Source organism: Lampetra fluviatilis, chromosome 8 (assembly GCF_964198595.1).
Source record: "Lampetra fluviatilis chromosome 8, kcLamFluv1.1, whole genome shotgun sequence".
Lineage (NCBI taxonomy): Eukaryota > Metazoa > Chordata > Hyperoartia > Petromyzontiformes > Petromyzontidae > Lampetra > Lampetra fluviatilis.
Window position 1 is genome coordinate 15,824,180 of NC_136282.1, and position 23,574 is coordinate 15,847,753.

The 23,574-nt window shown below is 50.2% G+C and overlaps 1 protein-coding gene across 17 annotated transcripts in view; it reads right to left on the reverse strand.

The window, feature by feature from the left end:
* Positions 1 to 23,574, reverse strand: part of LOC144933954 (deformed epidermal autoregulatory factor 1 homolog) — a 53,136-nt gene that overhangs the window by 17,959 nt on the left and 11,603 nt on the right. For 15 of the 17 annotated variants that reach the window (XM_078859308.1, XM_078859306.1, XM_078859305.1 and 12 more), the window contains exons 3-8: positions 23,295 to 23,424; positions 22,401 to 22,547; positions 21,742 to 21,881; positions 10,877 to 10,942; positions 6,495 to 6,615; positions 4,089 to 4,241 (exon numbers count right to left, since the gene is read on the reverse strand). In XM_078859308.1, the coding sequence (XP_078715434.1) occupies positions 4,089 to 4,241; positions 6,495 to 6,615; positions 10,877 to 10,942; positions 21,742 to 21,881; positions 22,401 to 22,547; positions 23,295 to 23,424 (757 nt within the window). The remainder of the gene's footprint in view (positions 1 to 4,088; positions 4,242 to 6,494; positions 6,616 to 10,876; positions 10,943 to 21,741; positions 21,882 to 22,400; positions 22,548 to 23,294; positions 23,425 to 23,574) is intronic. The other 2 variants (XM_078859307.1, XM_078859322.1) reach the window with 1 other exon arrangement.

Genomic DNA, 23,574 nt, shown 5'->3' on the forward strand with positions numbered 1-23,574 from the left:
ACCGGCAAAGACATCACACCGAGTCCGTCGCCCTCACACTCTGCCGCTAACCCGTTACACCGTGGCTCAAACAAACGAGCTCGCTTCATTACGAAATGCAAATGAATGTGGATTTCTAATCTGGGTTAAATCAACTCTCAATTTATCCCGGGTAATGGGGAGAGGGGTGGCCCAGGCACAAATAAAACCAACACGGATAATTATAAAAGGTATGTAAATGAAGCTACGAAAACATGCACTGTACGAATGTGTACCTCTGTGGAATGGGCGTGAAGAGTACAGTGCAGCGAGGCTGTTCTAATTGCTTCTCAAAGCAATCGGTTTACTTGTGGACGTGTTTGCCCTAACCCTAACCCGCGTAAGCTCATCTCCCCGCAAGGCGAGACGAGGGTTCACTATTTACCCATTGCATCTTTTTAACTCCAAACTTTGCTGCGTGTGTGTGCCTGCGTGCCTCCTGCTTCGTCTTCACATTGCATCACCCAATCATTGCCCCACACACACTTCACGGAATCCATCCGGTGAGCCCAGACGCCATCGAACGGTTTCTCCAAACTCAACACACGACAATAAAAAAATAAGTGCATCGGCTTTAGCCTTTCGTGCAAGAATACAGGAGGTGTTAGATGTTCAAACACCAAATAGACACATATCACAAGGCATCAAGTCTGCATTAACCACACGGGCTCTGATGTTTGCATTGTGTTTGCTCTGTTTGCCTTTTGGCGTTCTTTGATCTAACACAGGTGAGACAAGGCCAATCAGTTTCAAGGACGATACACACATTAATATCAAACCACGTTTGTTTGCAAGTTTTACCACAAGAATGTGTGGTTAAATGCAGACTTTGATGCCTTGTGATAGGTGTCTATTTGGTGTCTGAACATCTTACCACCTGACATATCCGCGCGACTCAGGGTTGCGAACCACGAGTTTACGAGCCGCCGTGCCGACCTCTCCTCGGCCGAATCATTTCAGCGACAGGCGCGACGGAGTCTCCGCTTCTGGTCCTGTCTGCCCGGACCTCGACGCCGTCGCCTTCAGCACGACACAAAAATTCCAATGCCAAAAGGTGCCCTCGCCATGCTGCGCATCTGACGGCCTGCCGGCGTTTCACCCACGAAAATTTCCCCTGTAGGCCGCGCTCGTCGGAGCTCGGGCGACATGCGCGCACCGGAGCGCGGCGCCGCTACCACGGCGCAATATCAAGCGGCACACCGAACGTGCAATGCAGGGCTCGCCGGTTCGGTCCGTCATCCTCCCGGCGCGCCAGTTTGAAACAACGGTTCCAGTTCCCCTCTGAGCTTCTCTTCACCCAGCGGCATCAATGGGTACGCCACGGTTAGCCTACGATCGGCGTGTGACGTGTGGTGGGGTAAAGTGTGGGCGCTCCTTGGTATTCCAAGACGTCTGGCCAGTGTGATCGAGTAGACCCAAGTATCTGTAAGAGGGGCTCGACAGAGCTTCCACTCGTGGAGGCCCCTTCCGCCAGCAGTGGTGTCAGCAAGTTTCACGCCTTTACATTTTTATGGCAGCGCGCTAACCACGGGGTGAACATCCCACGCACACCGCCTGCCGTGTCTGTGATCGAACGCGAGATGTCGGCAGCTGCGCCAAGCCTATCGGCAATTAGCAACCTCGTGGCTGGAAATGGCGCGAGCTCCGTCACAAACATCAAGGCCTTAGCTACCCAGCTGGAAAAATAATAAAACACCCTGCGGGCCGTGGCGCGGGGCTCACGCCGTCACACGTCCCTGACAGCCTCCGTCAGCAAGAGGCTCGAGTTCCACCTCGGCGCCGGGCGTCACGAGCGTCACGTCAACGTGGCCGCACAACGATCGTCGTCACAGTGCAATCGGCCTCCGCGCTGGGCGAATCTCGACGGGCCTTGCCGCTGGAGCGACGTCCCCGCCGCGGGAGGCACCGCCTCGCCATCGAGGTCGCGTCTCGCCTCGTGGCGCTGTCTAATCACCGCGCCGACGATGACCGCGAAGATTACAGGGGCGACGGTGCTCGTCGGCCCCGAACGAGCGCCAAGGTGCCCGGGGGCAGGGCACCTCCTGCGTCACATGCGGTCGAGTTCACTGCTTTCATAATAATATGTACTCTGTGAAGTAAGCCCATTATGCAGGGTCTCTGCCTGCATATCTTCTACTGCATCTCTATATGATTAATGCAACGTAGGAAGGTATTACGAGGTCATAAAAAGTAATTTATGTCAAAGAGCTTTAAATTATGGTCAACAGTCGAGCACAGTGGCTTTTATTGACATATCATCCTCGGTACTCCAGCCCAGCAGTTCCCAGCTGAGGCCCACATTGCCGTGGGAACAGTTGGATATTCGATGTTTTTCTCAAAAAACACCATCTAATTTTTACTGCCAATTGCAAAGCTATTTAGATTGTACTCAAACAGGAGCAATCATCTCCCCCAACTGCCACACTGATGCCCGATTGCCTTGTTCACACAGGGAGAGCTGGCACTGTGGGTGCCCTTTCAAATGTTTTGAATGAGATGCGATGTAAGTCACCTATCGCGCTATGATAATAGGTTTCCCCCTTTTTTATGGCAACAAAACAGGTGTTAAGATGTTCAAACACCAAACTGAAACCTTTTACAAGGAAGGAATCATGTCTGTATTAACCACAATACTTGTGGTCAGAATGCAAACAAAAGTATTATGGTTAATGCAGACATGATTTCTTGTCAAAGGTTTCAGCTTGGTGTTTAAACATCTTAACACCTCTTTTGTTGCCAGAAAAAAGGTGAAAACCTATTCTCATATTTTGGTACTGGCAAAGGAGGCCCTATCGCGCTGCGTTAAACACAAATCGTCATCATCATTACCGTGGTTATTTTATTCACGACTCATCAACCCAGCTGGCTATTGACTGAATCTACTGATTTTTATGGCTTTTTAATGAACACTTCGCACGGCGATTAGAGTCGTTTTAAGTTATACAAATATGCTAATAGGGCAGGGTGGTCCGCGAAAATTTGTCGACGGCCGACGATGCCCCGTGAGTCGGTAAGGGTTGTGGCACCCACTGCTCACGTAAACCACAGGGACATATCGCAGATCTCCAAGATATGCCGTGAATTTATCCGTAGGGAAAAAAACAACAAGGCAGCCTCCACCGAAGCCACATCCAGGTAGTGATCGGCGCAATCTCCCACTGCAGACACCGACCCTCGGGATCACAAAGCCGACGGCAGACTTTGGGGTGAATCAATTGGTAAGCAAATTGGACGCGGAGAAAGAGCCAATTACTATAATTGTCTGCACAGTAACAAAATACTTGCTTGGCTAAATGTAGAGGAACAATGGGGCACGAAGCAAGACAGAGGTGTCTTGCTTCGTGGAAGGGTACCGCGACAAATATGCGGAGGGCGACAGGTCGGGGGTCGTCTCGGTCCATCATCACGCCAAGTGGATAAAGTGAGTACTGCTGCGTCGGTCTCCGTGGCTGTGCTGCGCGGCGCTCCGACAAGTGTTTTCGCGTTGTGCCGCCCGTTGCTCGCCGAAAAACACGCGGACATCGCGCCCAACGACACGCACTGATGCTACCCGCACGACCGCCCTGACCATACGATTCCCTCTGGAAGTGTAACGCCAGTTAAGAGCACGTCCGATCACTCACGCTTTAAAACCGTGCATGGAATGTAGTAGATCCTAAGCACACAATGATGTCCCTAAACATGAGTTGTCCTTTGTGTTGCTTTATCGTACACGCCAGTGTGCACAATGGTATCGGTCGCTACCTGCCTGCAGAACTCTGCTCAATCCAGCTCCGTTGACTCCGCTGGCTCTTCGGGACTTGCTTCGCACTCACGTGACGTGCGATATCAATTGGGATTACGCGTCACAACCATCGCCCCCTAGGGGCGGAATCCAACCCACTTTGCAGACCAGTGCCCCGCCGCCTCGTGCCACACAATGGACAAGCTGCCATTAGGTGGTCCCCTCGGCTCTGATACGATTCGCACCCTTGCAGGTTCAACATAAACGCAGGTATCGTCATCAGCGTTATTATCAATATTTAGAACAAACGATGAGGACGACGATGCAGGCCGCCCGCGACGCTCACCGGCCGAGGTGCCGTACACGTCCGCGGCGGGGCCGGTGGGGTCGGCGAGGAGCGTGGGGCCCGCGGCGAGGTGCTCCCCGACGCCGCCACCGCGCTCGAAGGGCAGCAGCTCGGGGGGAGAGCCGTCGAGCACGCCCGTCGACGCCACGCCGTCTGGGCACGCGCACAGAACCACGTGCACACGTTCACGCACAGGGGTTGGGGAGAGCGGTCGGGTTCACCGGTCTGTTTCCTCCAGTCTCGTGGTGGCATCATCGCACCGCCACTCTGGCTCAGGAGGGGCTGGAGAAGCCTGGGGGGTATTCTTCTCGGTGACAAAGCCTTTGTCTTTAACGGTAAACAACCATTACCGCTGCTGTACAAAGCACAAACTCGTACTCCGGTGGAATCCTGATGATGTCATATCTGGGGTGGAGCATCCAGTTCCTACATCCTCCTTACTACTCTTCTATCGCAACTGCCATGGTTACTGTCCCCATGAACTTCACTCACTCACCCCACTGCGGATCACAACAACACACTCACCCACTCGCTCACCCACCACACTGCAGGTCACAACAACACACTCACCCACTCCCTCACCCACCACACTGCAGGTCACAACAACACACTCACCCACTCGCTCACCCACCACACTGCAGGTCACAACAACACACTCACCCACTCGCTCACCCACCACACTGCAGGTCACAACAACACACTCACCCACTCGCTCACCCACCACACTGCAGGTCACAACAACACACTCACCCACTCGCTCACCCACCACACTGCAGGTCACAACAACACACTCACCCACTCGCTCACCCACCACACTGCAGGTCACAACAACACACTCACCCACTCGCTCACCCACCACACTGCAGGTCACAACAACACACTCACCCACTCGCTCACCCACCACACCGCAGATGACAACACACTCACCCACTCGCTCACCCACCACACTGCAGGTCACAACACTTTCCTTTCTGATTCTACCCTCGCACCGCTCCACTTTGGAATGCCTTTCGATTCCCTCCCATCGTCGCTTTTCCCCAAGTTCTTATAACCTTGCTCGATGCAAGGAATCCCAACCACAACTCTGATCTATGTGGCACTCTCAATCATGCCGTTTGTTGCTTGCCACTTGACGTGTCATGCCTTCGGACCTGTGCTCAGCTCAGCAACCGTGATATAAAAGTAAAAAGTTTGCGGCCTCGTTAAATCGGCAGCACTCGATGTGCGACATTCCCACCCCGGGAGCTGAGGGCTCTTAATTGCGTAACGAGAGAATTACGGAGCGACTGACGCAGCCCGCCTTCTTACCTCGCGTGTCTCGGTCGTCGGCAGGCGCATCATTAACATTTCCCATGAAACCCCTTTCAATATATTAACATTCAGGAAATATTCACAAAGTGTACGCGCTTTTAAATGTTACGTTCAATTTCTGATGGTACAAATATGACGATGAATCATCGTGTTTTCCCTCTGACCGTCTTTTAAACCTAGGACTAAAGCGATAAAGATCCCCCCTATAGCTCAACAAACTGTCGGGGCAAGTGCTGTTAGCGGTGGGTGGCCAGCACCACGCTCGGCCGCCTTAGTGCCCTAGTGGCGATGTTCACTACACATCGCCCCAGGTACTCAATTGAGGTTGAGTCGACCTCGGGGAGGCCCAAGAACATTTCAGATATTCGTCACTGATGCTGTCCATGAGCGGGAATCTACCTCCGGTCGCTGAGATCGTAGCACAGCACGCTAACCGCTGCACTACGGCTCCCCACGGAAATGTTAAAGCAAACACACACACACCCACGGCATCAGCAATAATCTTATACGATCTGCACTATTTCCTTGATTTGTTTGCTTTGTGCATATTAGAGTCACGAGAACAATTCTGAACTGTGTCTAACCGTGCGTAAGCACTGTTTGTTGGAACATCCAAAGGTCCTTTCATGATTAAAGGATTAGCGCACACACTAATTTGTGTAAAAGAATGCAACGCACGCGTATAATTACCAAATCAATCCCTAGGCATGCCTCGCGATTCAAGTAAAGTATTTAGGAAAAACGTCCCTGCAAGGACGATTAACGGAAACGTCCGTGACTAAATACAGGTGGCTCAGTGGCACAGCGAGTGGCTCACAATCGCAAGATTGAGAGTTCAAATCCTGGTTGGGGGGTCAACTTGGCCCATCATCCCTCTGGACTCCATAAAATAGACGTCACTTTGTGGGAAAGTCGACAGTGGTTGTCCTCTGGATAGGGTTGTGGAATTTTTACGGCACCGGCTCACGGGCATAAAAGGGATCTGGGCTCATTTGAGCAGGAAATCCCTTCTGGGATGGAAATGAACGAGAAACCGAGAGTGGAAACGCAGCGGCAGTGTCGATTGGGGGGGGGGGGGGCGCCGTGGGACCCTACAGGTGGGGGTGGCGGGGAAGAGGGTGATGTTCTTGGAGCCGTCCTTTTTGTGGTGGGAGAGCTCCATGTCCTTCTTTCGGCGCTTGTACGGCACGAAGAGCCGCACGGGGCCCGACTGCACCTCCGAGGGAGCCCAGGGTTGGGGTGAAAAGAGAAATACCACGCACGATTGATTTCGGGGTTAAGCCGCGCGATGTTTAAACGACACGTCGCATCCAATTGGCACATTTGGATGCGAGGATTCTCCTATAACCTACCGGTAGGTGAGCTGAATCAATAGTGACTGGCACGTGAAACGCTTGTATGCCACGTGGCAATTCATCTGTTTGGCTGTGTCGGGTGGGTGAGGACCTTCACGACACTGATTTTGTCGGATCATCGTTGCATGGCTTTACTCAAAAAACAATGGTGAATAATAACAATGGCTGACAGAGCCTTCGCATTGAAATACCCTCCAGCGATTGAATGCATTTTCAGGTTGCACCGCGTGTCGTTGTCCAACGTTTCTCACCACGCTGCTGCGAACTTCTGCAGAAACCGAAGACATTGTTGCGAGCGATATGCGGAGCAACCCGAAAGTGCACCTAAGAGCTCTATGGCACGACCGCGGAAAACCGGCGCGGAGGTAAACGCCGTCGGGTTTTCAGCGTGTGTCCGTACGTCCGTGCGATTGCGTTGGCGGAGGGGTAACCGCGCAATCCGCGAACGGTCACGAACGACCACTGCGGCGTTCCCACGGCAACGCCGAACGCGGGCAGAGAAACCGCAGTCGCAAAACGCACACGAATCGAGGGCGCAAAATTCGACCGAGCGAAACGCGATCGTCGCGGCATGCGGTGGGGGCCACGACCCCCGTGGCGATGAATGACCCCCTGATTGCGCTCCTCTTCAGGTGCCCCAATCACCGACGTGGTGCACACTAAATGCCGCTGCAGACACGCTCACATTGAACCCCTGTGCTCATTGTCACGCTAATTACCGCAACTCGTAAAATCAACGTTCATTCTTTCTATCACGTTCCCACGGTTATTAATTTGTACATGCCCTTATGGTGCATCCACTAGTTGTAGGTTTATATTTATTTATTTATACCGCCAGGCATGGAATTTGACATTCGGAATTCAAATGTCAACGCCCATTCATATCTCAGCCGAAAGATGCCAAATGCTGGCGAGTGGCGATAACAAGGAGCAGTGGCCAGGAGGCTAAGCGGGAGAGCGAGTGGCTCGCAAGCAGAAGGATGTGAGTTCAAACCCTGGTCGCGGGAGGGGGGGGGGGTAACTCAGCCCATCGTCCTTGCAGGGTTGACAAAATGAGTATCACGGGATCAATAAATATGAGTAACCCTTGTTTTTCAGAATCAACAGTGGTCATTCGATGGATAGACTCACCACCGCCAGAGGAATGTGTAATTTCAACAGGTGTTGAATACAGCCTCAGTGCTTACATGAGCAGAAAATCTATTTAATTTTGACTTTGAGTGAACGTGAGCAGGATGGGAATTTGATTCAGCTGGTTCAATGCAAAGGAGTAATAATCGAACTCCATTTGTGGGCCTCTTAGCTCTGCATCCCAGGTCTGAAATATGAGCGTGGTTCTTGTTACTTGTTGACCCAAGTCACTCTTGGAAAAGAGACTTCTCGCATCGATGGTAAAACATGTCAATGAATCAATGTCCAAATCACAAATAAGCAAACGGCCAGTTCAGATGTACAGTGAGGAAAAAAAGTATTTGATCCCCTGATGATTTTGTACGTTTGCCCACTGACAAAAAATGATCAGTCTATAATTTTACTGGTAGGGTTATTTGAACAGTAAGAGACAGAATAACAACAAAAATCCAGAAAAACGCATGTCAAAAATGTTATAAATTGATTTGCATTTTAATGAGCGAAATAAGTATTTGACCCCTCTGCAAAACATGACTTAGTACTTGGTGGCAAAACCCTTGTTGGCAGTCACAGAGGTCAGACGTTTCTTGTAGTTGGCCACCAGGTTTGCACACATCTCAGGAGGGATTTTGTCCCACTCCTCTTTGCAGATCTTCTCCATGTCATTAAGGTTTCAAGGCCGAACCTTCAGCTCCCTCCACAGATTTTCTATGGGATTAAGGTCTGGAGACTGGCTAGGCCACTCCAGGACCTTAATGTGCTTCTTCTTGAGCCACTCCTTTGTTGCCTTGGCCGTGTGTTTTGAGTCATTGTCATGCTGGAATACCCATCCACGACCCATTTTCAATGCCCTGGCTGAGGGAAGGACGTTCTCACCCAAGATTTGACGGTACATGGCTCCATCCATTGTCCCTTTGATGCGGTGAAGCTGTCCTGTCCCCTTAGCAGAAAAACACCCCCAAAGCATGTTCCACCTCCATGTTTGATGGTGGGGATGGTGTTCTTGAGGTCATAGGCAGCATTCCTCCTCCTCCAAACACGGCGAGTTGAGTTTATGCCAAAGAGCTCCATTTTGGACTCATCTGACCACAACACTTTTACCCAGTTGTCCTCTGAATCGTTCAGATGTTCATTGGCAAACTTCAGATGGGCATGTATATGTGCTTTCTTGAGCAGGGGGACCTTGTGGGCGCTGCAGGATTTCAGTCCTTCACGGCGTAGTGTGTTACCAACTGTTTTCTTGGTGACTATGGTCCCAGCTGCCTTGAGATCATTGACAAGATCCTCCCATGTAGTTCTGGGCTGATTCCTCACCGTTCTCATGATAATTGCAACTCCACGAGGTGAGATCTTGCATGGAGCCCCAGGCCGAGGGAGATTGACAGTTCTTTTGTGTTTCTCCCATTTGCGAATAATCGCACCAACTCTTGTCACCTTCTCACCAAGCTGCTTGGCGATGGTCTTGTAGCCCATTCCAGCCTTGTGTAGGTCTACAATCTTGTCCCTGACATCCTTGGAGAGCTCTTTGGGCTTGGCCATGGTGGAGAGTTTGGAATCTGATTGATTAATTGCTTCTGTGAACAGGTGTCTTTTATACAGGTAACAAGCTGAGATTAGGAGCACTCCCTTTAAGAGTGTGCTCCTAATCTCAGCTCGTTACCTGTATAAAAGACACCTGGGAGCCAAAAATGTTTCTGATTGAGAGGGGGTCAAATACTTATTTCCCTCATTAAAATGCAAATAAACTTATAACATTTTGACATGCGTTTTTCTGGATTTTTTTGTTGTTATTCTGTTTCTCACTATTCAAATAAACCTACCATTAAAATTATAGACTGATCATTTCTTTGTCAGTGGGCAAACGTACAAAATCAGCAGGGGATCAAATACTTTTTTCCCTCACTGTATCCGATCATGTCCGTGCGACGACAATGCGCTCCGTTTCACCGGGATCGCCCGGCATCCCCCACTCGGCCCGGCCTCGTGGAAATAAACAGCCAATCGCGCGGCGGCGGTGGCGGTGTGGACAACAATGGCAGCGGCCTCGCTGACCACCAGCAGGAAGGCAGCGTGAATCAGGAGGCGCCGGGTGGGAGAGGGCCACGGTATAAGCCCTCAACGCCGCGCCGTAGGGGTTTTTGGGATTACAATGAAACTCTTTAAGTGCTTTTCTTTTCCATAAGCCGGCGCGCCAGGCTCGTGTTCGTTTTTAACAAGTGCCTTAAAGGACAGAGAGCATGGCCGGCACCGCTGAGATCCTGTGTTACAAATCAGGTCGTTGCTTGCGCTTAAACCGGGATGTCAAGTGTAATGGAATTGATAGTTCCAGCACCGTCATCAATGACTGCACGAAAAAATCTCATCACATTAAATTTGCTTCTGCACTTAATTAAGATATATTCTAGCTCGTCAATAATTACTGGTTTGACTGTCATGCAACGAACATTCCTCTCAGCGGCAGGGCAAGTGGGAAGGTATTGCCCCTACTCTCTGGATCTCAGAGGTAGCACTGGGATATCCACTTCTGTGGGCTGTTCTCGGGGGTTGAAGTGCTGTGCGAGAAATCCAAATGGCTTTTGTGTTTTATGACGCGACACCAATGGTAAAACCGGGGGCGAGGGGCCGTGGGGGAGGGGGGGGGGCAATAAAAATTGTACGGTGAATAAAACCAGCAGCAGCCAGCAAGAAGCAAAATGGATGCAGTGTGGTGGCTTGGCTGAGTGTGTGACTAAGTGTCGACAGACACGCACACGCCATGGCCCGGTAAACGGGACAAAGTGAGACAAAGTGGGGAATGCACTTGCACTACACGCACGCACGCACGCGCGCACGCACGCACATGCATACACACACATTCATGCATACACGCAGGGATGCAAACACATACATACATACAAATACACACACATGCACAGACGCACGCGCCCGCGCACACACACACATACGCGCACACACACACATACATGCACGCGCGCACACACACGCACTCACCAGGGACATGTCATCGCAGCAGGAGGCACAAGTGCAGGAGGCAGCGTGAGGGGTGAGCAGCCCATCCTGCACAACAATGACAGGGCCACATCAAAGAGGGGCGGTTAGCCGATCGTTGCTCGGTCACTCACAGGCTGAACAAAAGCGACTCTGCTTTGATGGAAGGCATGCGCTGTACTGCGCTGAAATAATTTGCACTTTAAAGTGTTATTTTAAAGTGCAGTTTTAGTTAAAAATGGGAGAGCGGTGGCGCGGTGGTTGGTGCACTGCGCTGTGAGCCTGGCAAAGCGAGTTCGAATTCACCCGGTGGCTAAAATCAGCGCCGAGCGGTGTCTGAACCGGTGATGGGCCATCCCATCTTCAAGAGCCCACAGTGACAAGCGTGGGTGAAGCATGATTAAACGACCCCCAACACCGCATTGCATTGACGAAAAGGCTGCAACCTGTTGTCGAGTTATTATATTTTGTGTAAAGCTATGAGCACTCCAAAATTAACTTTTCCGACGGGCGTGAACCACGTTCACTCGTTGTGACTGGTGATAAAATCACCGCGGAAACAGCCCGAGACGTGCAGTGTCGCGGGATACGAGAGCAGACACGAACACCGCAAGCACAGAATACAAAATTAAAGAATAAAGCACTCTCAGGGCATCCCAAGCTCAAAACATTGCCGCCATCATCAAACACCGGAATTGCTTCCACGAAGGCGCGGATTGTCTCTGGACCTCGGGGCAACTGTAAAAAAAAATAATCACGTGATTAGTTTTATATATTTCTGTACTTCATCCAAATTGCAATCTCACAATCGCTGAGGAAGCACAGACAAGCTGGAAGGCTGCCAGGCGGTGAGCCGGCGCCAAAAATTGTTCCGCAAAATTGTTCTGCAGTTGGCTGAAAACGTCTTAACGTTTTTGTGAGTGTTTAATTACAGAGCCGGGAGGAAACCGGAGCAGCCTGAGAACACCCACGAATGTGAGGGGGCAACACTCTACAGTGGAGACAGATGATATTAGTCCACACTTTGTTGTACTACGTTCTGCTGGCTAGCCAGTGTATAGCACCTCCTCCACGCCCACAGGAAGGGGAATTCGCAACATCTGTGGACGACAGGCAGCCACGTGCACACTCACCACCACCGCCGCCCGGTTGAAAAGGGCTGAACGGGCCAACACAAGTGGCAATGCCACGGACTGGACAGTGCACCACAAAGACAAAGATCCTCCGTATAGCCTTAACAGACTTCTAGGGCAGGTGCTGTGAGCGAGCACACGAGGGAGTGGGTAGCCAACACCATGCCCGGCCACTTTTGTCACCCTATTGACGATGTTTACATACCACACCAGGTACTCATTTGAGACTGAGTCGATCTAGGGGAGGCCCAGGACCGGAATAGAGCAGGAATCGAACCCGGGTCGGCAGGTTCGTAGCGCAGCATGCTAACCACTACACTTCCGCTCCCCACACACGAACGTACACGCGCACACCGCTTGGAAAAGCTTTTTCTCTCCTGCCGAGAGCCATGTTGTCAAGCAGAAAACCAAGATCTCTCCTGCCGAGAGCCATGTTGTCAAGCAGAAAACCAAGATCTCTCCTGCCGAGAGCCATGTTGTCAAGCAGAACACCAAGATCTCTCCTGCCGAGAGCCATGTTGTCAAGCAGAAAACCAAGATCTCTCCTGCCGAGAGCCATGTTGTCAAGCAGAAAACCAAGATCTCTCCTGCCGAGAGCCATGTTGTCAAGCAGAACACCAAGATCTCTCCTGCCGAGAGCCATGTTGTCAAGCAGAAAACCAAGATCTCTCCTGCCGAGAGCCATGTTGTCAAGCAGAAAACCAAGATCTCTCCTGCCGAGAGCCATGTTGTCAAGCAGAAAACCAAGATCTCTCCTGTCGCCGTGTTTCCGGAATACCGTCTCCGCGCGGGAGGCTTTGACCCGCGTCACCTCTCAGCCACTGCCACGTTCACAACATTCGCAGCGAGCAATCCTAACAAACACGTGGTGCTGACTGCCATCGCTCACCGACTGCGTCGAGAGATTTCCCTCACTCAGCTCCGCTCGTGCGCTGCGGTCGTGAACAATGCTCCATTGCCAAGCTTGGATCGTTTTTCTGAATGCTTCTCGAAATTAATTATGACGCCGGGTTCCGCAAGAGCTCACTTTGGAGATTTAACGTCCCACTGTGCTGTACGCACATGCGTGCGCCACGCTAAGCTGCCACCCGTGCGCGGATATCTGCCAGCAGACGCGCGCATGCTCGAGCCTCGTCGCATGATGCACGTACAAAAGTGTTGTCATTTTGTCTGCTTTACATGGAACGAAAAGCAGCCAGCCTGCAATTTGTAGAATGGCCGTGTCTCTCCTTTCCAAGACTGTTTGATTTGAACGAACAGTCCATTTTCTATACGATTTTGTATTCGCCGGACTTGATGCACGCTTCAGTAAGCTCGAAATATTTGATGGGTCCCCGTCAACTGTAAATCTGGCGCTATGGAAGGCAAAAAACAAAACATTCCATCTCCGCACATCGTCACAGATGTATTGTGACGTCTCTGAAAATGTCAAGTAAATGGCCATATTCTTTGGGTCTTTCGGTAAATGGCTGGGTGTACCTCTTCCAAAGGGACGGACGTAGAGTGGATGTCTGGATGGCATCTGTCTCAAAATTTTCCATGAAAACATTGGCTACAACCGGAGATTAGGGAAAACCCATTGGGTACCTTCAACTTGTTTGTAGAAAGTTCCATTCCAGGTGAAGTAAGTGTTGGTGAGGCAGTGTCTAACCAGGGCCGGTACATCAGCATTCAGTCTTTGTTGGACCAAATCTTCAATGATTGCAATGGTGTCAGGCACAGGAACTTTGCTAAACAAAGAAACTGCATCGAAACTAACGAGCAAATTACCTGGAGATAGTGAGATGTCCTTAATTAGCGATACCAAGTGAGCTGAGTTAAGTACAGCTGAGGTGGTCTCAGACAGAAATCGGGCCAGTTTGTAGGTGGGGTGACTCAATGGTGGAGACGATAGGACGGAGTGGTGAACCCTCTTTATGGATTTTTGGTAAGCCATACAATCTGGGTGATCGAGCAGCAGAGGGTTTTAATGAAAACCGCTTGGTTGGTTCGATTAAAGATGTCGAATCGGTGATGATATTGTTGGTTTTCATAACGAGGCTGTTGGTGGGATCTCTTTTAATTTTAGTATAGCTACCATCATTAAGTAGGTCCTGAATTTTGTTATTGTATGTGGTTTTGTCCATGATGACTGTAGCATTGCCCTAGTCAGCTGAGAGGATGACGATGTCATCTCTCTTTTTTAATTGAGAAAGCTCAAAGTGCTCATCCTTAATGATGTTGCTAATAGGTGCCTTAGAGTTTTTTAGGATTGTAGCGATTTCCCATCTTGCCACGTCTGCAGTAATGTGTCCCAAATCTTTGAGGGCTACGTCAACCTGGCGAATGATGTCATCAACTGGGATGTGTTTATGGGTGACTGCGAAATTGAATCATTTAGCTGGAACCGATTTTAAACGGCCATATTAAGTGAAAACGTCGCAACGAGGTGGCTGTGTGGCTCAGAAATCAAGAGCCCTGAGCCGGTGCCGCTGAGCTCCTGGGTTTGAATCCAAGCAGCTCTCAGCGGCAGGGTGAGTGGGAAAGTGCTGCCCCTGCTATGTGGATCTCAGCGGTGGCTCTGTGATATTTGTTTCTGTGGGCTGTTCTATAACTCGAAGGCCGCACTGCTCTGCCAAAGTTTTTAATAGACTTTGCCTTTGAGCATGGCATCCATTCCACAATTGGGACAAAACTGTGGTGGAGAATCTTTTTTTAAAAACAGAATAACATTTCAACAGTGTGAAGAATGCATTTCAGGTGAAAATAAAAATGGAGGTGCACTATATTCAAAAGCTAATCTTTTCAGAAACGGGTTGAGCACAAAATCTATAAGGACACGCGCTGGTCAAAAACGAGCAAACGGCTGCACCGGGCACGTTCTCCTGATGGGTCAATTACGGAGACGTGCGGCGAGATCCCAAGGGGCCCCCCTTCCTTCCGAGGGCAGCGCGGCGCTTAAACGGCTTTCTATCAAAGCTCCTGGTCAGCCTGCGCTAGGCAGGAGCTCGCTCATTCTCCTCAAAAAAATCCAAACGTCTCCGCTGTGTCGCGATACGTCCAGGTGGTAACAATACAGAGACTTCAAAAATTCTGGTTCACAGTTTTGGTTTGAGAACTCGGTTTAAAAAGAACATTATTTCTTTTCCAACGTCTAGTTTCAAATATATTTTAGTTAATCAAAAACCCACTTTCACATCTTGCTACAGATGTGGTTTTGATATATTTTCACAATTGGGCAGGCACGTGATGGGAGTTCACGGGCCATACCTCGAAAGTCATCTGCTAACGGACAGCACTGAAAAGCTCCGACTCGCTTCAATGCATCAGAAACGGCACGAAGTTGAGAACAAGGCAAACAAATCCACCGTGATAGCGTGCCACAGACTCACACGTGCCCCTACGCCGTTGCTAACACCAACACAGTATGCCTTGTGTTGGTAAATATGGCCCTGGCCACCGATTGGACCGCAGTGTCTGGGGGCAGGGGTGTGGGGGGTTGGAGTGGGCTCCTTGCCCACCCTGCTCATCACACTGGATTGCACCCGATTGCACGTGACAGCACGCTACTGTGGTTGAGCTTAGCACTCTCTGCTTTCGTGGTAGTGTGGAATTAAACACGAAAGCTAAATTCCGGCAATCTGATCAGAGCAACATTTCCAAAAACAGCTTTGGGGGTAACGAAGCATGTTGGCACCAATCGGATTACCGGGCCCAAATGGAAAATCCCAAGCGCCAACACTTTCGTAAACCATAATTTAATAAAAGGGATGAAAATCTGGTTGGCCTTTTCACTGTTTTGCTTCCTTGGTACGCTGGCCAAGCGGGCAGCTTCGCGTGCGCCCGGTCACCCCGCTCGCCGCCGCTCCCGTGAAGCAACAACGAGGAGCGGCGTGCGCGGGGGGCAACGCTTGCCGCCCGTGCGGTACCGACGGCCGCAGCGGCAGGGGGGGTCCGTCCGGCAAGATTTTACAGCGGCGGAGGAATTACGGCTTGACCCTGGCGCCGGCGCGCCGTGAGCAAGGCGCCGGATTTGATTGGCGGACACGACTCCTGCAAATGCCGCAGGAACTGGCTGGACAGCCGAGGGTGGGAGGCCGCCTCAACCTCAACCGTGCCGGCAGGAAAACAGCAACGAGCCGAGGATTCGTGAGGTACGAACAGTATCCGACTACCCACAGCACGCAATGGAAAACATGCGCGCAACGCAATCGTCGATGACACTACGACCCTCAAAGGGGAAACATGCAACGGGGGACGCTTCGGGCAAAGGTCCTGCTCAACGAAGGGCCGTTGCCCAAAACGTCGCCTGACCTACCCCCACCTCTCTCTCTGGCCCCCCCTCTCTCTATTTAAGGCCTCGACATAGAGGTGTTGTGTCTCTGTGTGTCTATGTGTGTGTCTCTCTCTGCTTGTGTGTCTGTCTGTGTGTCTTCGTGTCTGTGTTTTGTCTCTCTGTCAAATTTAGCAATCTTTGGAAGAACGTAATCAACCAGGTAGGGTGTTGACTGTTGTGTTAGCCGACTCTCTGTGTTGTATTGCATTGTATTTCTAAGTTTACTAGGTTTGATTTCTACCTGATGACGATTGCTTGTGTTGTAATCGAAACGTCGTCTTCCATTATTTCATTTATTTTCTTTCTACATGACTTTACCGAAAGAACCAAAGAGTAATTCCTGCAGTCACGAAAGCTTCAAATCAAGTTTGTCCTACTCTACTCGTTTGCCTTTCACGGCCACAGAGCTGTAGACGAACGCGTTGAGTTCTTGTTATTTGTGTTTGTGCGCCACTGCCGACGCTCTATCGCAAACAATAAAGTTTAACCCGCGGCATGGAACTCTCTTTACACCGTCCCAGTCCCCATGGGTTCCATTCATTGTCAAGTGTCCGGGTTGCAATTCAACGACATGATTGATTTCGATCTTGTTTTAAGGTCTTTTTTGTATTGTTTATGTTATAATATCGAGCAATTATGTACGCTCAAGTAGCCAAAATGCAACATTATTTGTATAACATCTCTATAAATCATAAAATATTTGATTCTCGCACGCACAATACAGTATTCCACGCGTGTATCAGTGAGCGTTAGAATCGGTGTTAATCGACGAGCCCATGAATCATTGGCTGCCTACAAGGCACTGCATAAATACTCGCACAGTTGACACACTCGTTTAAAGGAAGAAATGCAGAAGCCTGTTCTTCGATAAGAGAAAATAAAAGCAAAAAAATTCCTGAAAAGACAGCCGCATTCATCACAACCGCGGTGTTAAAATGAGCGACCACAATGTGCACGGCCGTGTTTCCCCAGCAGCATAATGTATTACACGCAAGCGGGATGGCTCTTTACACACAAATTAGGTTAATCTGCATCTCAAGGGTGTGGTTATCGCAGGCAGCCTGATGTATTGTTGGCCAAGAGGGAAATAAGAGACAGAGCGATCTACCGATTAACTATGCGGGAGGCTGCCTGGATGATCGGGCAATCAGGAGAAAATTCACTCGATGGGCGTCTCGGATAAGACGCCATCAAGGTTGTAAAGGACCCACTGGCAAGCGGAGTGAGGACCAACAGAACGGACTCCTCTCCAACAGCAACTTCCCAGGAAGGGTGGTTCAGCAGTAGAGCGAGAGGCTCGCAATGGGAAGGTTGCGAGTTCACATCCTTGCAGGGTCGATATCCTTTGGAGAGAATACCCCCCTCCCCATGCCCGGCATAGGAATGTGTAATTTCCATCACAGGCTGAGGGCTGTTAACAGGAGATGAGCACCATTGCCTCAGCAGTGATGTGAGCACGGAACCTCTTGAACTTTTTGATGACGGTAAGAGGTCACCAACGGAACTGACACTTCACTCGGCACGTGCCAATTCGCAAATACTTCAATTAATAGGAATTATAACTCTCATGATACATGTGTAGTGACATAGAATCGGTCACTTAGCAGCATAGCACTGGTTGCTGGCAGGGAAGGGGATCTGCAGCTACAGCAGCCCTGACTGACAGCAGGTCACGTGATGGACCAGAGAGGGATGTAGGGAAAAGGTCACGGAAGGGGCACACCGAGAACCCGCTCGATGTGCCCCTTCCGTGGCCGGGACGAAGCCAGGCCACGCTGACGGTGTAAGAGGGGCCCCGGGAGGGGACCTCGGGGCTGCCGTGTGGAGTGGGGGGGGTCCCCGTTGCTGGAGTCTTCACCATCTCGGCGTCGCCAGTCAGAGGCAGTCTATCAGCTGTCCTGACTGGGAACTGTAGTTACCAAGTGTGAACTGTTAAGGTCGTTAATAAACAGAGTGTCTCCTACTTTCAGTGTCTCTGAGTCAGTCACTACACATGCATCGAACCTAGATTCTAAGAGTTGATTATTTGCAATGGATGTAAACCATGTGTAAATTACGTGTGGATGTTACATTTATGCTCATGGGGCGAACAAGACAATACAAACGAGACTGTACAAATGAAAAACGATGCACGTGTGGCAGTAAAAACAAGAAGAAAAATAACAACCGATTCTTCAAATGGCCCACATCCCTCAAGTAACACAAACCTTAACATGCATGCAGCACTGTGCAGGAGCACACGTGAAGCCACTTCCTCTGCCAATAACCCCACAATCATCGCAACAGAGTGAGAGTGCTGAAATCAACACAGGTGGCCCCATCATCGCTCCGTGTAATTGCCATTCATAATTGGCTACGCCCATCGGTAGCTTCACAATTAAGCATGGTTAGTCCAATTTGTGAGTCAGGGCCAATCCGGTCCAACACACCCAGAGCAGTTGCAAAGCTTGCTAATGGGCAGTGATCGCACAGCCAGCACTAAACGCCGTACTCCGCGATATGCCGCTGTCTTTTTGGCAATTTTTTTAAATTGCTCCAAGAATAATGGTTTTACTGGCCTTGAAAGCCCTGACAAAGCATGTCAAGGCAAACCACATCAAGTGCTACCCCACGAAATAACGACATCGCACACATCACGACCGCCCGTCGTGTTCCAGCCACGCGCGACGAAGGAACAGACATTGCAGCTATGTGGCAAGAAATCAGCGGCCGTGCGCGCATCGAGGGCAGCGGCCCAATGCCAGCTGATCCTGTTTCAATATCTCGCAATCCAATGGCAGATTCATGTAAACGGTTGCTAATGGATACTCACAAATACTTTTCGGAGCTATGAGGCCACGATGTGTGGAGAATTCCTGCACCCATTCAGCAAAGGCCATAAGCTAACATTTTAAGCGGAAGCGGAATAGAGGCTGGTATCATCATCATCATTAGCCATGTGAGCTGGTATGTATTCTGGATCACAAGCAAGCGTGTAGGCAGGTATTTGGATTTGTGGGTGGAGTGGTGGCATAGTGGTTAGTGCAGTAAGCCATGAACCCACGGCTAACATCAGTGGCAAGTGATATCAGAACCAGTGTTGATCTGCCCCACTTCACCAGGCAGCAGTAACTAGCAAAGTGAAATTCGGTCAAACAGTCCCCACCATCGACACGGCGTGTGGACACCATCGTCCAGCAGTGTGTTGACAAAGGGCTGTGGAACACCATTTTTATGTGGATAGGTAGCAGGCCAACTGAATGTCTAAGAGACAGTTATTGTGCAGCACAGTTGACACCGGAGCATGACGTTTCCTCGATGCCCAGCTGTGTCAGGTCTTTCCCTGTGCATGCCCTTGTGAAGCACTCGCGCAGTGCCACAATCTCCCCGCCACTCGATCCAACTCGGTTCAGCAACAGGCGCACCGCAAAATGACTGCAGTGGTGACGAACGCAAGCCTATTTTCATGCAGGTGAGTTTTCTTTTTTATTAAATTTCTGATAGCGGTGCATCGAGCCATATCTGAGCAAGCAACAGTTGCAATTTCCTTCCCCGGACAAGATTAACTGCACCCACTCTCTTGGTCATAATTTGTACCGGTGACGCGACTCCAGATACCAGCGCATGTGCTCAGACACAGGTGTGCCTGGCTCATCGCTAATACGTGCAGTGTGTTGAAATTATTTATCCCATTTGTTATGGTACATGGTGGTGCAAAATTGGTCTCAATCGCGAATTCAAAGCCTCAAACACAGTGATTCGCTGCCGGTGTGCCGCGGTATTTTCGGGAATTATAGGCCAGGAAACAACTATGTTCCAGCTGTCCAGTGTCAGCCTTCCCAATGACGCTAACCATAACAACATCAGCCAACCAAACACTATCTTTACCCCTAGCCCTAACCAAACAGACAATCAGACACCAGTCCAAACACCAGGTCATATCATGGGAAGAAGAATACCTCACAATTCTAGATAAGTGGCGATAACTACATGTAAATGGAATAACTTGAGAGGTGTGGTTTCAAAATTCTGACAAAACCTGTGCCTTTTCACATCACGTGCAGACTTCCAGATTTCCCAGGACAGCTGCCTCCAAAAGGAGACGATCCTAAGAGGTGGCAACCCTAGCAAGACCCCTTTTCACGTTTCGTTCACTTGTCTATTTCAGCGTTCACAGTACAAGATGACAATTCCTGGAGTGTCTCTACTTCACAGCAGATGGCATATTCCTACATCCACAGGGGTTGAGTCCTAGGTCCAATCTTGTTCTCCCTTCATATAAACAACCTGGGCAAATCATTATCCCATTCGGACATAAACCTATTTCTGGAGGAAATGGCCCTCATTGTCTCCAGTAAATCTCTGGATGATCTCAGCTCCAAATTGCAGCAGGATTTCGACGGCGTTCAACATCACCCAGCTGCCCCTAAGCTCATACTCCACCGTAAGAAAACAACATTGATGGTGTTTTCCAGTAAATATAAACCCATCTCCACCCCATTGCAAATCATGTCCCTAGACTCGCAGAAAATTGAAATAGTTGTCATTTTTTACTCTAAAATGTATTTTCAAGCACATATTGAATAAGTCGCAAAAATGTGTAAAAAAATAAGATTGGCTTCCTCAAAGAAGCAAACATTGCATCCTGCCTCCCGTAACGTGAGACACAGTCAAGGCCACCGCACTCCCCATTTTGTGCGACCATGATGTCACCTACAGATCAGCCTCGGGACACGGTCCTCAATGCCCGGTCCCCTTGTATCACTCAGCTCTCCGTTCTCCACTGGATGCCCCCGAAATAACGCACCACTGCGACTCGTATGTAAACACCAACTTACCTCCCCTCGACATCCGGAGACAGCTGGGCATCGGTCATCCTCAGTGCTCAAGAGAAAATCGGTGAGTTACCGACGTGAGCGTCTCACCCCCAGCCACCCTCGCGCTGCCTTAGAAGCTGCTCTCCCGTGCTTCTCTACGTGCCAAGAGTGAAATCACTCTTGGGTTAAAGAACATTTTTTGTTGCTGCTCCCTTTCATTGAAACGAGCTCGCTTCGTGTTTCCAGACAAAATTGCTCCCCTCGCCGGCCTATTCGCATTTTATACTTGATTTTAAATACCCATTTACTTGCACGTGTGTCTACCATGCTCTGCCAAACTCAGCATTTTATTTATTTATTGTTCCACATGTTCTGTAAAGCATTGCCCGTGATTGTATACCTTCAAATGTTGAAGCACCAACCTTATGTTGAACACGGTTTATTCATGATTATTGTTCTGTATTATTATTTGCTATTAACGAGGTACAATCTCCCCTCAGGTATTATACACATATCGCTTGCAAAGCAGCCTGTTTACTGAACGCTACTTACCTGTGTCGCCAAATAAAACTGAACGGAACTGAAGGCCTCAGCCTGGCTCCTTGCCTAGTGAGTCCTACCCACCTGGATGAGGCATTGTAGGGGACGCCCGGCGTAGCGGATGCTGCGCTTCCAGTCCTTGCTGCTGGCGCGACCAGACATGGCCTCAAACTCGCTGGGAGTGTACCACATGGTGCCGTGCTTGATGCATTTCCCTCGCCCGCCTGCCAGGACAGGGTGTGAGATCGATACCAAGAGCAGGAGGAGGACGGTGACTGCTTTAACGGTGATGATGATCAGTGGCAATGTTGTAACAATGTCGCGTCAGACTGTACTTCTTTGCTCCTGCATCTAAGCACCACACCTTTACCAAATTGTATTATCCTTTGTGACGATTTAAGACTTCACACTCTTGAAACTTTATTTATATCAGAGCCCCATGGTGTATAATTATTCACTTAATTTCTCTGGCCCCTCTATCCATCTGCTCCGAATAAGGGCCACTAACCGGAACATCGCCTCTTACATAGGGCGGCGTTATTGACGGATGCGTCGCGTTTTTGTTATATACCCATGCGCACCGCTGCGAAGGTAGTCTCGCAAACGTTTGTTCAATGCCGAAGTGCGGTCAAAATAACCCCCTTGACCCACACGGCACAGGGAGGTCATCCTCATGCAACAGCGGATTGACAGAAAGGGCTGTGGCGCGGGCGTGCATCGCAAGTGATGACGGCGATGGTTACCGGAGCCCAGGCGGTTCTTGTAAAGCACGCCGCTGGTGTTGCGGCAGCGCACGGGCAGCTCGTTCTCGTAGGCCGACGTGTCCCAGCTGTACTTGGTGCCGTCCTTCTCGGGCTCGGGGGACAGCGGGGCCGAGGTGGGCTGGGAGCCTGGCGAGACGCAGACCGACGGGGACTGTTTACGTTCTGCGGTCTGTGGTCTGGATTTAAGCGACTAAAATGATTTGTTTTCCATCAATGGCGCAGTGATAACACTTGTGTGTCACAGCAACAACGGCCTAAATTAAACTCCCGACCCGGGCGCCGATCTGTGTGGAGTTTATAAGTTCTCTCTTTCTTCTGCGTGGGTTCCTCCAGGTTCCCCGGCTTCCTCCCATAGTGAAAACACACAATCATGGTGTAACTTGTGTTGGCCAAACATCACAATGCAAGACCTTCTTTAAAAATAGTCTTCAGACTCAATGTGGCTCTCTTGGGGTAAATAGTTATTATTATAACACACAAAGGAATGGTGCAGGTCCTTCTCGAGCCTAGACTCGAATAAGGGTAGAAAGACGACAAAACGGGTGGCTTGGGAAGGAGCTCAGACTGTGTGGGCAGCGGAGGATGTGTGATGACGCGGCGGTGTTAAACTAGAAGCGACTTGGCTATCACAAATGATAGCCCAACAAAGTGGTTTATCACGTGTAAATTTATAGCAGCCGAATACTCTAAACGCATGTTTTTAAATGTGGAGGACCCGGACAAAAATCCACGCCACCACAGGGAGAGAGAGAGACGTGCAAACCCTAAATAAACAGGTTTCAGGGTCGGAATCGAACCGACGACCTCCTGCATACCAGACGAGGTAGTTAACATCTCCTAGCCACCGTGGCGAGCTGGAGGCGGGGAACCCACCCGAGACGAGGGCGGCGGTGGGCGGCTTGAGGCTCGTGGTCTCCACCAGGGTGCCGTCCGCGTGCACCACTATCAGCCTCGTCTTCTGCTGGGGCAGCGAGTCTCCGAGCTGCAGGGTGGTGCGGCCGTTCTGCACCCAGACCCGCAAGCACAGATCAACACAGGCCTCCTCAGGGCTCCGACTATTTGTTTCTTTAATTTAGTTATATTTAATATATTACAAACCTCTCCCCTCAATTTTATCCTGGACTGGGTCAAGTCACGATCTCTCGCAGAGCTA